Source organism: Chrysemys picta, chromosome 10 (genome assembly GCF_011386835.1).
Source record: "Chrysemys picta bellii isolate R12L10 chromosome 10, ASM1138683v2, whole genome shotgun sequence".
In the NCBI taxonomy this organism is placed as follows: Eukaryota; Metazoa; Chordata; order Testudines; family Emydidae; genus Chrysemys; species Chrysemys picta.
Genome location: NC_088800.1, coordinates 4,642,956 through 4,658,881, shown reverse-complemented (window position 1 = coordinate 4,658,881; position 15,926 = coordinate 4,642,956). Strand labels below are relative to the sequence as shown.

At 39.1% G+C, this 15,926-nt stretch overlaps 1 protein-coding gene across 4 annotated transcripts in view; it reads left to right on the top strand.

Annotated features, from left to right (window-relative positions):
- Positions 1–15,926, top strand: part of IQCH (IQ motif containing H) — a 111,355-nt gene that overhangs the window by 33,706 nt on the left and 61,723 nt on the right. For 3 of the 4 annotated variants that reach the window (XM_024107221.3, XM_024107219.3, XM_024107222.3), the window contains exons 11-13: positions 4,981–5,064; positions 9,024–9,199; positions 11,897–12,169. In XM_024107221.3, coding sequence (XP_023962989.2) covers positions 4,981–5,064; positions 9,024–9,199; positions 11,897–12,169 — 533 coding nt within the window. Of the gene's footprint in view, positions 1–4,980; positions 5,070–9,023; positions 9,200–11,896; positions 12,170–15,926 lie in introns of all 4 variants that reach the window. The other variant, XM_065559173.1, reaches the window with a different exon arrangement.

The following is a 15,926-nucleotide window of genomic DNA, read 5'->3' as shown; positions in this document are numbered from 1 at the left end:
TGCAATATTTCAGTTGCAAATACTGTTGGAGAATGTTTATTATTTTTATATAACTCTTTTAATTGGATTGTTTTAAAATTATAAAACCTTCTTTTAATCGTTTTTGCAAAAATTAAATTTGGGGCCAAATTTGACCTGACTCTAGGCCAAATTCCATTTGCACTTACACTCATGTAAAATTTGGGGCAATTTTTCTGATCTTTAATATGTATACCAAGCAAAAAACAGTAATGGACTGTAATTATCCACTGAGAATTTATTATCATCTTCATTAAATTAACATGTAAATATTAAAAAAAATATATAATTGCAATAAGATATTCTAGTTCTTGAATTATGGTTTATCTTATTACAAGAAGAGCCTCTTATTACAACACAGAGCCACTGTGGCATTATTTCCTAATAAAATTACTGCTCCACTCCATAACATTACTCTGCAGAAACTTTGCATAATATATGGTTATTGTCGCTTTCTCCTGTGTTCCTTCTCTCCCTCTCCCTCCTCACTACCTCCTCCCCATTTTAACCCCTTCTCTCTGCTGCATGTGAGTGCAACTCCTGTGCAACACTCTCATTCTTTTAGAAAACGGTGTTTCAATGAATACTAGTACTTGAAAGTAAATATGCTGAGTATATTGGGCAAATTAGAGATCTGTTTTAGCACATGTGCCCAATATATTAGGCAGTATCCGCTGGTTAAACTCCAGCTATCTTTCTTCCCTCTTTTTTCTGCAGGGAAAAAACCCCAACCCCAACTTTCTTACACCTTTTTGTCTTTGCCACCTCTCTGCAAAGGCGTACCACTGCTTTTATTTTCAAAGGCAGTTCTGAAAGGTGTTACGGGTTCTTTGCTAGGGCCAGGCACTGATGGGGACCCGCAAAACGTATTTAGAAAGGGTAGTGAGTCCTGGCAGGGGCTGAGATGGGCAGGCAACAGTAGTCCCTTTACCATTACCTTCTACTCCCCATTTTCTCTGACTCTCTTCTCATTTACCCCAGTGTAAATTGGGAGTAACTCCATTGAAGTCAATGGAGCTAGATTGGTGTGAAGCTGGTGTTAGAGAAGCAGACCCTCAGTGTTCTTTCGGTACCATGATCACACATTGCACTTGGAAATCCACAGTTCTTGCTCTAAGAGATTGAGCTTTTCTGTAGTCCAGTTTAGCCATTGGATTGGTGCTGAATGTGAGTGAAAGGGCATATCACCAAGCTCTGATAAGCTGCAGGTTTGGGACGCCAAAATATTACCACATCATTGATTTCAGCTCCAATTGGAAGCATGATCTACCCATGCTGTCAGTATACACCATCCAAAGTTGTGATTCTGTGACTCAAAAGAGGATCTATGGTTATGGCTTGAGCTCATATTCAGAGATTCTATAGTTGCAAAATTGCTTGAACATTTCAGACCCTTTCAAACCAAACCCAGCTGCCCAAAGTATTAGTTAGACCTAAAACAAATGCATAACTGCACATCTCAAAAGTGGAAGTACACGGTATATTCACAGCGCACTGCCTGCAAATGTAATCATAGTAAATGTAAATTAACTGTGGACTGTTATAAAGAGGACAGTGATCAATTGTTCTCTATTTCCATTGTAGATAGGACAAGAAGTAATTGGCTTTATCTGTAGCAAGGGAGATTTAGGCTAGATATTGTTGAAAACTTTCTTACTATAAGTTTAGTTAAACTCTGGAACAAGCTTCCAAGGCGCTGTGGAATCCCCATCATTGGAGGTTTTTAAAAACAGGTTGGACAAACACCATTTGAGGGGTGGTCTAGGTTTATTTGGTTCTGCCACAGTGCAGAGGCTGGACTTGATGACTTCGCTAGGTCCTGTCCAGCCCTACATTTCTATGATTCTGTGATACTGTGAAGGTGATTGAAGCTGCAATAGGTGGAACTGAAAGAGGCTTCTTTAATGAGTAGTACTGGCTCACCAGCCAGAGCATGTAACAGGCGCCAGCAGAGGCGTAGCGAGCGCCCTCCATACCCTCCGACCGGAGGGGGCCCCGCAAGGAAGGGGGCCCCTAAAAGTGGCAAAACAAATGCCGCATTCCAGTTTCTGCATTGTAAGGGGCCCCGCCCGGACATACGTTCGGAGGGGGCCATGTTCTTTGTTGCTACGGCCCTGGGCGCCAGGACTTGCCAATGGTGTAGTGCGTGCTGTTAGCTGGTAGGTGCATGGGACACAATGGGTGAAACTGGAGTTTTGCTATTGTGTGACATCTTCATGCCATTGATTTGTGATTTGACATATGTCATTGGTATCTAGGTAACGAATTTTAGAAAATTACATATTGTAGCTGATATTGTGCATTTGCAGAACTACAGCAATGTGAAAGTTATTGAAATTTGTTCCATGGCTAAAATTTAAATATTTGCCATTTTTAAAATTATGCATTTTCAAAATGACAATATTAATACAATTTTTCTGCCAAAATGTGTTCCCTAAATACTAAACTATTTTCATATGTATAGTACAGTGCTTGCAAAGCAGTTGTCTGTTTCCTGTGTCTAAAATTTAGCCATTATTAAGCACCAGAGTTAGTGTATTAGAAACATGAGAGGGTGTCAGGAACCTGGATTGTAGTCCCTGCTCTACCACCGATTTATTATGTGACTTGGGCAAATTATTTAATTTATCTATGCCTCAGTTTCCCCATGCTGACCTCATTGGGGGGGTTGTAAAATTTAATTTTTCATGAGACTGAGGCCAAGATTTTCAGAAGCATCCACTAATTTTGAGGGCCTCAGTTGAGACGGACATTGAGAGGTGATGACCATTCACAACTGTCATTTAAGTTAATGGCAGCTGTGGGTGCGCAGGGACCACTCAAAATGAAGCTCTGTGTGTCTCAAGTTGAGGCATCGGCAATTAGTGGTTGCCTTTGAAATTTATAGACTAACTCTTTTTAGAATTTAATTTCTCAGTATTTCCTTTGGGGCGTTGCTCCTATAGATCATGGATATACATACAGAACGGCACTGACATACTATTTGAGAATGCTGCTGGTTACTCATGGATATACATATAGAACGGCACTGACATACTATTTGAGAATGCTGCTGGTTACTCATGGATATACATATAGAACGGCACTGACATACTATTTGAGAATGCTGCTGGTTACTCATGGATATACATATAGAACGGCACTGACATACTATTTGAGAATGCTGCTGGTTACTCATGACTAATTTTCTGATCAAAAACAAATTCCTTATAATAAAAAAGGAGAAGATGCAATAGCAGTATCCTATGCAAATCTAATGCTGTTGTCTTACCAAAATTTAATACTTCAGTATTTAAGCAAATTTTAGTCATACCAGATGGCTATCCATGTGCCGATGTATGGAAAACTGTAACATCTTCATGTTACCAGATCTTGTTAACAGACCACTTAAGAGTATATGTCAAACACTGGATATTAGACTGCACATCCTATTGATTTAATGGCAACTGTCTCTATTAGCAATTGATCTTACGTTTTTATTAAAATATTTTTTCTAGCAGGTTCATTTAGGATTAGCTAAATTTTAAAATCTACACAATTAGAGATTATAGGCACTATAAACATGTCATTTACAGAAGTCTTTTAGAAGGTGAGGATGTAATCAGTCAGAAATCTGCCCTTCAAATAGATAATCCTAGCCCAGACAGGTTGTTAGTCATCGATACACTACAGCCTCTGCCACAAAGTGATCAGATGTCATTGAGATTGTACTCTGGGTGCCTTTTTTAATGAGGCATTTTTGGTTGCCTTTTATCTTTGTTTGAAGGAAAAGGTGCTGATAGAATGGTCTGCTTGACCAGAAGGGCTCCTTACTTAATTGTGATGGTACTTACTTTTTTCAACAGTAGAGAAAAGTAACAACAACATGCACAAACCCAAGTAAAATACACACTTGCATGTATTTGGGGATTATAACACTCTACAAGTTCTAATACTGCAGTCCTTATTTAAAAATCTCATTTTACATAGGCGCGATGTTGCTCATGTCCATTAACAAAAATGGTTAATTAAATTCAGACACATGATATCATGTGTGTTTAGTTGGTAAAACACACTTCTTTCAGAAGGCCTCCACTCAGAGAAGTCTTAACAAACAAAAGGATTGAAAACCTTTTATAGGAATGCCAGGTTTGAACGTTAAATGCCTCATTCAGCTGTTTCTAAAAAATATAATTATGTTAGAGGGAGACATGAGGAGATTGTAGGCTCACTGAAGAGGCCAAAAGTCCAAATTTATGATATTTTCCTGAAAATTGGCATAGCAAAAATACACTCTCAGTAGGATTTCCACTAGTCCTAAAAATGAGCTGCTTTTCTTTCTTTCTTTATTTATTTTGTTCCTCCTCTTTGGTGCATGTATTTTCTTTAGTGTTCAGAATCAGCAAATCCTTGCATCAGACAACAAGGTGTTTAGCCTAAATCAGGCTGTCAGTCAAGAATGAATCTGAGCTAACATTTAAAAAATATTGCATCGGCGCTATGCATTGCAAAACCCAATGAACTACACTTCTGGAATTCGAGCATACTCTGCATTTCTCACAATGCATTAAACTTTCATCCTTGCATGTCACAAATCCTCAGTGTGCTTCCATGATCCCGGTACTGGGAGTTTTACTGCATTAGTAAAAGAAAAAAGAATAAAAATAAATAGATTGAAGCTGCTAGTAGCAGAATCAGCTTCTTGGCATGCATTTTATTGGCCTAATTCTCCTGTTATATCAGCAGCAGTTTTGTTTTTGACTTGAATAGGAGCAGAATTGCGCTCTGCGTTTGTATTTCGTACTATTTATTTAAAATAAATAAGGATTTAATTCTTAGCGGTAGAATAACTATAAAATATATTTTTAAATAATGACTTCCAAAGGAAAAATGTAATTGGCTTATCTAAATTCTGATCTCTTTGAAATACACATGAGATGAGGAGTTTTATTAATAGATGTTGGTGCCTTATTTTCTTTGTAGGGTATTCCCAGTGCATTCGTGAGGCTGCTCCTGATTTTGCTCTTCAGCAGAATTTGCAGATGGGGAGGCTGTGTGACATACTAGGTATAGTAAGTGCAGTCAGCTGCCTACATCTTTGTTGTTGTTGTTTGTCTCCCATTTTTAAGGGAAAGAGCATGGATGAGGGAGAGTTCCTTGCTGTAGTAATCTTGAATGCAGAGAGCGTTTCAACCCAAAAACACTTTTCAGTACTTGATCGGTCCTTTATGCCATTTACTGCTCTGTGAGATGTTCATAAGAGGAACATACTCGTTATTTTTGATTCTGCAGTGAAGTAAGATGATCTGATTCGGCATGGTGCTGAGCATTTCTTGGCAGACAAGGGTGCTCCGCACTCCACAGAATCTGACTTATAATTCGGTGGTGCCAATTATGCATTCAGGATCATGTTAGGAGAGAAGATATGCTGGGAAAGAGTAAGCCTTTATTTAAACCAATTTTTTTAATTAGCAAATAAGACAAGAAACATATATTTGAAAGTTTTTCCCAGCATGACAGTTCTCCTTTAAACAAAGCAATGAAGGATATTAATTTGTCAATGACCAACTTTCTTGGCTCCCTGGAATGACATACTTTACATGATTCATATATATTTCAGTGTCATTATTATTTCATAAATGCCATTTAGTAACTTTGTAACAAAAATGTTAGATCCAGAAATTTACAGTAGCCTAAAATAATAATGTAATTGCCTTTCTATATTATCTAGGCACTAATGTTGTTTTTCCATAGTACAGTTGGTTTTTATTTTTTGGAGTTTTTTTTTAAAGATAGATTTGTTACATCTACATTGTTTGTTAGAAAAGGAAGAAGATCAATGCATTGTATAGGAGTCAGTCTTGATGACCGAATGGTTGCTTCTTACCTTCATATCTATGAACATGAAAATTGCATTTCCATCGGAGAATTTTGGTCCTAGCAATAAATAACCTAGAAATAAACCCTAAGATTACAACTGAAGGAGATTAGAGAGATTTTTAATTTTTTTCTCTTTTTCCCCATGTCTTTACTTTGTGCCTTTGACAGCACTTTGTGTGCACTATCTGGTCTGCATGAACTTGTTTACCAGAAACAGCAGCAGCAAAGCTGAGGTTGAAAGTGAATAGGCAGCAGAGGGAAAGGGGAGGGGGCCAATGGGGGTGGTCTTGAGCATGTTGACTGACATTGCTCAGAGCCCTGTTTATCCCCCAAAAGACCCTTCTAAACATAAACAGGGGAGCAGAAAACATCCTAAATATTGTTAACATATTTTAAAAAAGCCCAAAGGTGCAGAACATACTATTAAAGGGTGCTTTATCAAAAAACTCTTTTTTTCTTTTAGTATTAATCAATTTTAAAAAAAAATCAAGTTCACAGTATTCCCTTCAAATCTAATCCTATTCGAAACCTGTTTAATTCTTACTTATTAAAATCATTTATATAGAATCATAAATTTAAATTAAGATAAGGCCCAATCCTGCAGCCCTTTTTCATGTGAACAGTTTCACATTGGCAAAGACTTGGGGAATGGAGCCATTAGACAGAAATAGGACATTTCAACTGGTGTCCAAAAATTCATCTGATCTGCTGTGTTCAGATATCAGCTCTGATCCGACAAACACTTGGGCACTGGAGTAACTTTAATACAGAAGTACTCCCATGGGATTCAGTGGGCTACTCACATGCACAAAGTTATGTACAAGTGTCTGTCAGATTAGGGCCTTAGTGCTTACTTCTGCAAAATGGAAGGGTCTCTCAAAACCAGAGAAGTGAGTTTTCCACAGTTACGCCCTATTCATTTGCATAGGAGTTTATAAGATTACAATCTAACCCCAGAAGCCACCTGTCCTTTTCAGTGAGTTGCACCACATTGTAGAGTCTATCAATAAATAAATATTTTCCCAGCCGTGGTTTCCAGTTGGCCAGGATTTTGGGTGGGGCCATTTCATTTGCCTTGTTTTCACTACAGTTTGCAATCATTCTTGAGCAAGTAACGGAACTGTAGCGTAGAAAAGGACCAAATACTTTTCAAAATTGTGTTTAACCCACAGAACTCATCCACTCCACCTTAAATACTAGATTAGATAAATGTTAGTACTTAGCACAGGAAAAGACTTATTTGGGTGTCTGAGAATGAAAATAAGTAGAAGCTGAAAAAAAGGGGTAAAACACATAGAGTTTATAGATAACCATATATCAGATGCTTAATTTGTGCCCAACAGAAGAGCACAGATTCTTGCAACATTGGTTTAATGGTTTCTTTAGAGTATCAAGAATGTTTCTTTACACTAATATAATCAGATATTAGCTACAGTCTCCTTATGCATTTCAGCTTATGTCTAAATGAGATCTTGATAGCTGTTGCTGGGGTAGTCCTAGCAGTCTTTAGTTCAGCCTTGCAAAATTCTGCTTACCCACTTTACCCTGGGCAAGTAACTTTTTGACAGAGTATTGCAATATCATTAGCTTTTTCATTGTCACAGCCAGGGTGGGTGAGCAGTTTGTCTGCCCAGGTTGGTAAATTGTCAAGAGTGACTGAAAGTGATATTGACTATTGACCAAAGGCCAAATGGACTGTTCTCTTCATTGTAATTACTTTTTGAAATTATGTGGTAATGAATTTTATGCATTCTTTTTATGTGCACAATCAGAGCTTAGACAATGGGCTAGCTCCTCAACTTGTGTCATTTTTTTGTACACCAGTTGAGTACTATATATGTACCGTATTTTTTTAGCATGTGTTGTTTTCCTGCAGTAGTGCACCACAGCAAAGTAAATGAGTGGAATATCTTTTTCCAAGTCCTTTATCAAATGAGGTTTTCCTTCTTACCACCTTTTCCCCTAGATTTGGTTACTGCACCTTCTTAAATTTCATCTTGATGTAATAATAATCATTGTTGGCACTTTTAGGGCTCAATCCAACTCCCAGTGAAGACAAGACAATTGACTTCAGTGGGAGTTGGATCAGACCTTGGTAGTGCTATTTTTCATTTGTAGATCTCAAAGCAGCACACAGTGTCGATGTTATGAGGCCTGTTAACTCATCAATGTCTAATATTAATGTTTTAGAAAAAAACACACGGGGTCAAATTTTCCAAAGTGGCATCTACAGTTGTGTGGCAGTTTTTCACACCTAAGTGTTTGCACATGCAGTCTTTCAGACCAACTTGTTTTATATGCGTGCACTCAGATTTGGTATTCAACAGGCCAATCTGCACACCCGTTTGTTCTGCAGAAGTTAATAATGCCATCCTACTGTCAGAGACGTCTAGGGTGACCAGACAGCAAATGTGAAAAATGGGACAGAGGGTGGGAGGTAATAGGAGCCTATATAAGAAAAAGACCCAAAAATCGGGACTGTCCCTATAAAATCGGGACATCTGTTCACCCTAGAGCCGTCCCTTTGGTACAGTTAATCGGGGCGACTGCTCCGCGCCCCGCGCTTTGGCGGAGCCCTGCAAGCCGGTGTGATTGGCCGGCACGGTCAGTCCTGGAAATGACAGATTCATCACTTCCTCCCCGGGCCCTGGACCCCTCTGGGGACGGCCCTGCCTACTGTGAGCATTTACGTGGACGGGGCAAGAATAAGATCAGGCCATGCAAAATCCAAGCAGAGTATGAAACTGCAGTTTCATCAGCTTCCTAGAACTAATAGCTCAGTTTTATAATTTACTGAAGTTTAATGGGACACACGTTTAAAGTAGTGCATAATTCCCATAGATGTTAATATGAGTTGTGCTGCTCAATCCCCCTGAAACGCTTTGGAAATTCTACCCCAAATGTGTTCTGCAAACTTAATTCTGAAAGCTAGCTATTCCTTTGGGTTTCTGACCTGTCTTCAGAGAAATGCTGAAGCACAGAAAAGCAGTTAAACCAGTAAGGTTTGTGAATTACAAAGCTCATTTTATTTCCAGTATGCTTTTAAGGAAGCTGTCTGTTAGCAAATGGTCAGGAATCATCAGATATCAGTTCACAATGGAGTTTACCTTTCTACGGATAATGAACATTGTGCCCATTTGTTTTAGATGCCAACGTTGACGTCATCTACATCTGCCCCCTTCATCTGAGTGAGGAGTTACTGCAGTATTACAATAAACTCCTGGGTCTGCAGGCAGCTGTTAGATCTGGGAACCCTGAGGACATGGGTGACCTGCAGGACAGGTTCAAAATTCTCACCCCTGAAGCTATAAACAGCTTCCCAGTGAGTTTGTCTTCTAATTACTACAGCTTGAGGGATGCAGTAAAATTAAATTGGAAATTTTATAACGTGTAACGCTCTGGTACCCATCAGTGAAATATTATTGCAAGTTTAAGAGCTTTCCTGATTAGACTACTAGTTAGACTGCTGGAAATAAATATCCCAGTTTAGTTTTATAGACTTAGTTGAGGTAGTCCTATCCCCATTGTCTGTAGCCCAGTGTCCATTCTCAGTCTTTGTCTGGGACTTAGAACTTGGTAGATTTATAACGCTAAGGAAAGCGTAGCAATAAAAACATTTCTGTTATTCAAACTTTAGCTCCTTATAGCTGAACAGCCATTCATGTATTCATTCCTCAAGAGTATTTATTGCAGTGAAATCCAATTTAGAACTTTTTTTTTGTAAAGAGTGTGGAACGTTAAATGTGTTCAATGTAGGTTTTGTCGTAATATTAGCTTTGAACTTGTTAGGCCAATGTTAAGACCAAACAATGGAACGTGGTCCGAAAAGAGACTCAAACCTACTGAAGGGACAGCAGCGCTAAGCCTACTGCAGCACTCTTGCTGAGGCAAAACAGCAGTGACTTCAGTAGTTGTGAGTTTCGGGAGCGTTTTGCTTACGTAAGCAGTACTGGATTAGACCTTTTATAGGTTTGTTTTATGCACCTTTCTTTCAGTTCATGAGAGAATGTCTTTTCTCATTGTACTAAAATTTACCTAGAAGTATCCTCAAAGTACCTAAGTATGGATTGTAACTAAGGGCCAGGTCCCAGCTCTGGCAGCACATAGCAACCTTAATACTGATTTAACCTGCCGCCTGGGGATTGTGGTGTAGGGGAAATTACTGGGTGGTGATAACTGCATAGCCGGTGCTGGGCCACCTCTGGTCCCAACTCTCTGCATGGCGGACACGGCCCAGGAAAGAAGGGTGTGTGGTTCAAACAGCCTTGTGCTCTGGCAATCCCTGGTTGCTGGCATGATGCTTTGGGGAATCACTTTTGGAATCCTGAGGATTCCCCACATCCCCCTGCTTTTATATCTTCTCCCCCTCAGCACTTTGGGTCATGGCTATCACATCACTATCTGAGGCAGAATGAACTAGATTTTACACCCTGTTGCCTTCATTCCTTAATTAACTGTAGAAGCTATTATTGAGAGACCCACAGCAGTTCTCTTCCCTGCATCACCACTCCTGGCCCCAGGGAGCAAGTGACCGGGACTGGAAATTGAACCTGGGTCAGTCAGGCTGGCCCTTCTGTCCTGCTTCCATGCTACTGCTCAGGGGGGAAAATAAAAATATCACTTAACAAAACTTCAAGAGTGTGCTTTAAAGCTGAATAAAGAAAGGAAACTCAGGGACATACGTTTGTTAGCTACTCTCCCTTTGGTTATGCCTCCCAAGACCCTCGCTTCTCCTGCTGGAACTTTAAGGATCACACCTCTCCAAATCATGTCCATCAACTTCACAGAGAGCCTTGGACGCTCTTTGGTGCTCCGCACTGTTTCCCCATTAGGCTAGGGACTTTACTGTTGAGCGATATGAGGCATCCTTTTTAGGGGGTGAGCATGGTGCCTCCACCATGCTCCCAACCCAGACACCAGGTCCAAGATTTATACTTTTTTCTCTGGTCATGGAGCCTGCAGAACTTTGAATGAAAACAGCCCTTAAAGTCCCCATTCAGAAAAACACTTAAGTCCACCCCTATTAAGGAGAGTATTTAAACATGTGTTGAAGAAATAGGAATGCTTTCCAAAACTGGTGGATGAAATCTCATTGTAAAGAAAACTTCCTTCCCATATGGTTCTAGAACGTTATCTTCATTCTTGTGTAGTAGCAATCTCTGACCTGCTAAATGTCTGTAACCCTATTCTATGCACGGCATCCATCACTGTCTTACTCACTTTCTGAATGTGCCTTGATATTTCCAGTGAAGTAACTTATACATTGCGTAATTTGCAATGGATGCATGGGATTTGTTGTAGCAAATATTCCTGAGACTCAGCCTTCCATGACTGATGTTCTTAGTTTAATTTTGCATGATGTGATGTCTCTCATGAACAGCCTGTCCAGAGATAGACATTTTATTTTTAAAAAGAAATGAAAAACTGAAACCCTTGTGTTTTTTTTTTTTAAATCTATGCTTCCTCCTCTGCAGTCAAATTGACTGTAGCCATTAAAACTACTGCATAATGGAAATGTATATCCCCTGTAATTTAATGTGATCAATGAAAGGTTTGCTAAATCAAAATGTTTTATTCTCAGAGAATCATTTAAAATGCTGCTGCACTGTATGGGGAAATATATTCTCTGCTATAGGGGTTTTTCTTCATTTTTTGTATTGATTTTGCAGACGCTTTAGAGTTAAACCATGCCAGAAGTGTTGCAGAGATGAATCACTATTATCCAAAGGCCACCAGCATCTCTGCCGACTGACAGAAGGATAATTCCGCGTGGATCAAATAAATACAGATGTGTAGTAATTAGTTCTATTCCCAGTGAGCCCATTTCCAACACACTAAAGATGTGAACGATTATGGAGCCTCACCCCAACAGCTTTTATCAATTTAAACGGCTAAGCTACAGGATAGGTCATAACCCAGCCTGCTATTAATAATGTATTTATTGTGTGCAACATTATAAATTAGGTTCATGGAATAGAAAAGAACACCTTTTAACAAGAATAATGTTATCTTTATACAGGGCCATCACATGTGCCTGGCCACTCAGCTGAAGTACAGTCCCAAGACAATCAAAAGAATAAAAAATCTCATCCAAGGCAAAGAAGCCTACATCATTGGTGGACTTCCTCACAAAGATGATTTAGCAGTGGCTGACATATTAAATGTGCCCATATTGGGCTCTGAGCCAGAAGTAGCTCATCTCTATAGAACTAAGTCCGGAAGTAAAAGAATCTTTGCTAGTGCTTGTGTGCCAATACCTCCGGGAGAATATGACATCTATAACCATCGACAGGTAAGCGGGAAGCGGTTTGAGAACTTGTGTCTGTTGGCAAAAGAACAGTTTATTTGGCACGTCAACATATGGACGGACGCATACTGTGACTAGGTAGGGGGCAAACTTTGTTGCCTTGCATTAAAAAAAAAAATCTAATGTCTGTTGTTGCATTGATTAGAACCTTACTGTGAAGTGAAGCATTTCTGTTAAGGGAGGTTCCATTTGTTTAGGAAAAGGCGATCATCCAAATTGAGATCCACTCGGCAGATCTGCTGCCTGAATTTTTCCCTCTGTTTAGTGTATCAATTCATTTCCAATTTCACTTATTGCCATGACAAAGCATAAAAGTTTTGCCAAACTCAGTACATCAATCATCTGCGTATGGGCGGCTTTAACAACAGTAATAGAGGAAAAAAGGATTTTATATAATGTGGTCACTTTGTATGTATTTATTCTGGACTCACTGGCAGGATAACTGGTAACTGCAAATTTTTATTGGTGTGCCTCAGTACATTGTTACTTTTTGCTGAATTTATCTAGTTGTGGTGCTACAAATTATGCAGCAACTAACCTATATACAACCTGGTTTTGTTTTCATTATCTTCCTTTTTCCTCTCTCCTGTGTTATGGAGCACTAACTTTTTGCATCCTGTCTCAAATTAGCTTGTAAGCTCTTCCGGGAAGAAACTGTCTCTGATTATGTATTTGTTCAGCACCCAGCCTGGTGCCTGATACGGGCCTCTAGGTACTACCACAAAACAAACAATAATCATATCTTTGGTTACAAGAAACTCCTGCCAACAAGACGTAATTGAGAGTGGGAGTCCTTGGCTCCTCCTTCATAAACAGTATCCAACGGGAATTCCTTTGGTCAGGAGAGGTACAGAACCTGGCTTCAAATTGTGTTGAAAATCTTGTTCCTCTCACTGACCCCCCCTTTTACCCTCTCCCTTCTGTATCTGTGCTCTGGCTTCCTAGCATCATTTTGCTTCTGATGGGTCCTCATCTAGCTGTGAGGTGAGAGCAATTCAGTCTCTACTCTGTGGAGAGAGTATAACCATCGGTTATATTCTCTTTTGTTGATTTATATGTATAGCCAGCTGGTTTTGACTGCCCTTGCAGTTCGATATTAAAAATATTCAAGAGGCCAAATAACCAAGCTCAGCCAGTTTATTGTCTATAGACAAACAGTATGGAATATATAGGAAATAAAGAGCTAATACGTCACCAATCCTTCCAGGAAGTGGGTTCTCACAGTTTGTTCAGTTCACCTTCCACAGAAGGTTTGCTTCCCAAAAATACACCTCTAAAAATACCTCTATTTTAATGGGGTTGTTTATAAGCTAAAACCCTCTATATGTCCTCTAAGATTCCACCTACCAATTTCAACTTATTTTTCTGGTTCCATGGTGCATCCCTCTTGGGTCTTCGAATACAGCATTCCAAACTAGTTGGGCAATGGAGGCACTCCCTACCTGTACCGGGGCAGAACACTTATATATCTTGTTCCCTGTCTCTCTGTGCCAAATGCTGAGTAGTACTGTTACAAGGTATTGTGGGATACTTAGCATAAGAGAGCAAGAGTAGGTGTAGTACAATTCAGCGTGATTACCCAACTTATCTTCAATATACCATAATAACACCACACGCATAATATGTATTACCATGGTGTATGCTCCATCTAACTTATATGTATTGGCAAACAGGTCCCCACTTGTGGCTTTGGTAATTGTATCAGGATGACACCTTTGCCAAATTAATATATGAAGCAGAGGTGAGGGCATTCATGGGAGTTGTATACTGTTTTAGCACTATAAGTATAAACTGCATAAGCGACAGCACGTAATTAATACAATTAAAACTAACACTCCCTGTAATACAACCAAAAGCTTTAAGTGCAACTTCTATCCAGGTGTGGGAAATTATTATTTCCACCATCATGGATAATTTATCTAGTTGAGGTGCTTGTTCTGCTTTGCTCATGTCATTGATAATCTGGATAGTCTGAGTGTCTTTTCAGTCCAGTAATGTTTTTAAATTTAAAGTTAGTGGTTCAATATGTATGTTTAAAACTGGTATGTATTTCTTTAATTTCATCCTGGTGCTGGGGTTTACTTTGAATCATGGATTCATTTTGAAAGACTGGAACAGGCATAATTAGTGTGACCTATAATGCTACGTTCATGAGAAATAAAGCAGAAATTTGAAGTAGTGACATTACAAATGAGGTCTTCATACAGAAATGTTTTGTAATTAGTCACGCCACAGTACTGCCCATCCATATTACAGGTCACCCTTGCTGCTGGTCATCACCATTTGGTGAGCATCACAAGGCAGGAGACAGAAGCGTCTAACTTTTCCGACTCAATAAACTGGTACAGGCCAGCGTGGCTATGCAATGGAATTGTGATGTCAAAAACATCACATCTGCACACCTATCAATATCCTTTAGTGGAACAACAAGCTGAGTGCAGTGCCCTCCAGATTTGTGTTGCTGAGTGATACACAGTAGCTGAGGTAGACCTAAGCATTCCTTGAAGATGCTGTCTTCCAGATAACCTGCTGACTGGCCAGAAGCCAATTGATCAAATATTACAGTGTCAGGATCCATTATCATTTCTTTAAAAGAAATAGACATGGAACCCACCACTGAGCACAGTTGTTTGAATAATATGTACCTTGATTAAGAGGCAGTGTCACTGACCCCAAATTATGAATTGTGCTAAATGGAATTGTTATGATTGTTGCCAATACACTACAATCTCTGTTGTACACTGACGATAATACCATTTGGCTAATTGCTCATCATTAATAAGATTAGGCAATTTCCCTTTTTCAATATTCCCTAATGAAATAATTATAGTAGTTAACACATATCTCCCATAAGCAGTGCAAGTTATTTCTCTACCTATATGATTTTCCCTCGCTTTTTCATTGTTTTCTGTGATGAATTAATTAATATTTACTTATGTTTGGTTAAACAGCTTAGTATTGTCATGTATATGTACACCATTTATCATTCCCCAGTAGCCACGAATTATGGGTTTAGAAATGGTGTCTGCTGATGCTCAAAATAGTTGATGCGCCTTTTTATATTTTTCCAATCTGCCCTGTTCCAAATGGACATCCCGGATCCAAATACCCCTGAAACAAAACCATAATTCCATCTAAACTTTGGAGTCACCTCCTTCGAAAGATACCAGACCGCAGAACAGTTTCCTGCCTGGCTATTAGGCCTTGTGAATATTCCTGATATGATACTATCGTATCAACTAACAAAGAAGTATGCAAATTTTATCTCTTTTATGCAATAGTCAGCTAGTTTCCCTTGTTCACCTGGGTTTTTCACACAGCAACAGGCAAACAAATTAAAATCTGTGAATCTGTGATTAGGAAGAAGAAAACATTTTTGCAAGAGGAAAATGTGATTATGAAACTACAGAATCCTGCGGGATGTCTTAACAGTAGGGGGGGTACCTGAAATTGCTCATACTGTATCTCATTTTTTAAATTGACTAGATTTCAAGTTAGTGGTGTCCCTTTAACAGCAGCATGCTTAGCCATAGATCCTTTTATAAAATTTTCTGATTTCTGACTGCACATTTCCTTCAGTATCATTGTTGATTTTTTTTCATGGAATTTGGATGAATTTTGGGGTAGCTTTGAGTGTTCATTAGATTCTGGAAGAAAATACTTCACCTCATCAGGAAAATCATCTTGTTTCTACTGTGTTTTGAAATTTGCAGCATTCATCCAGCTGGTAATGTCAGCATGT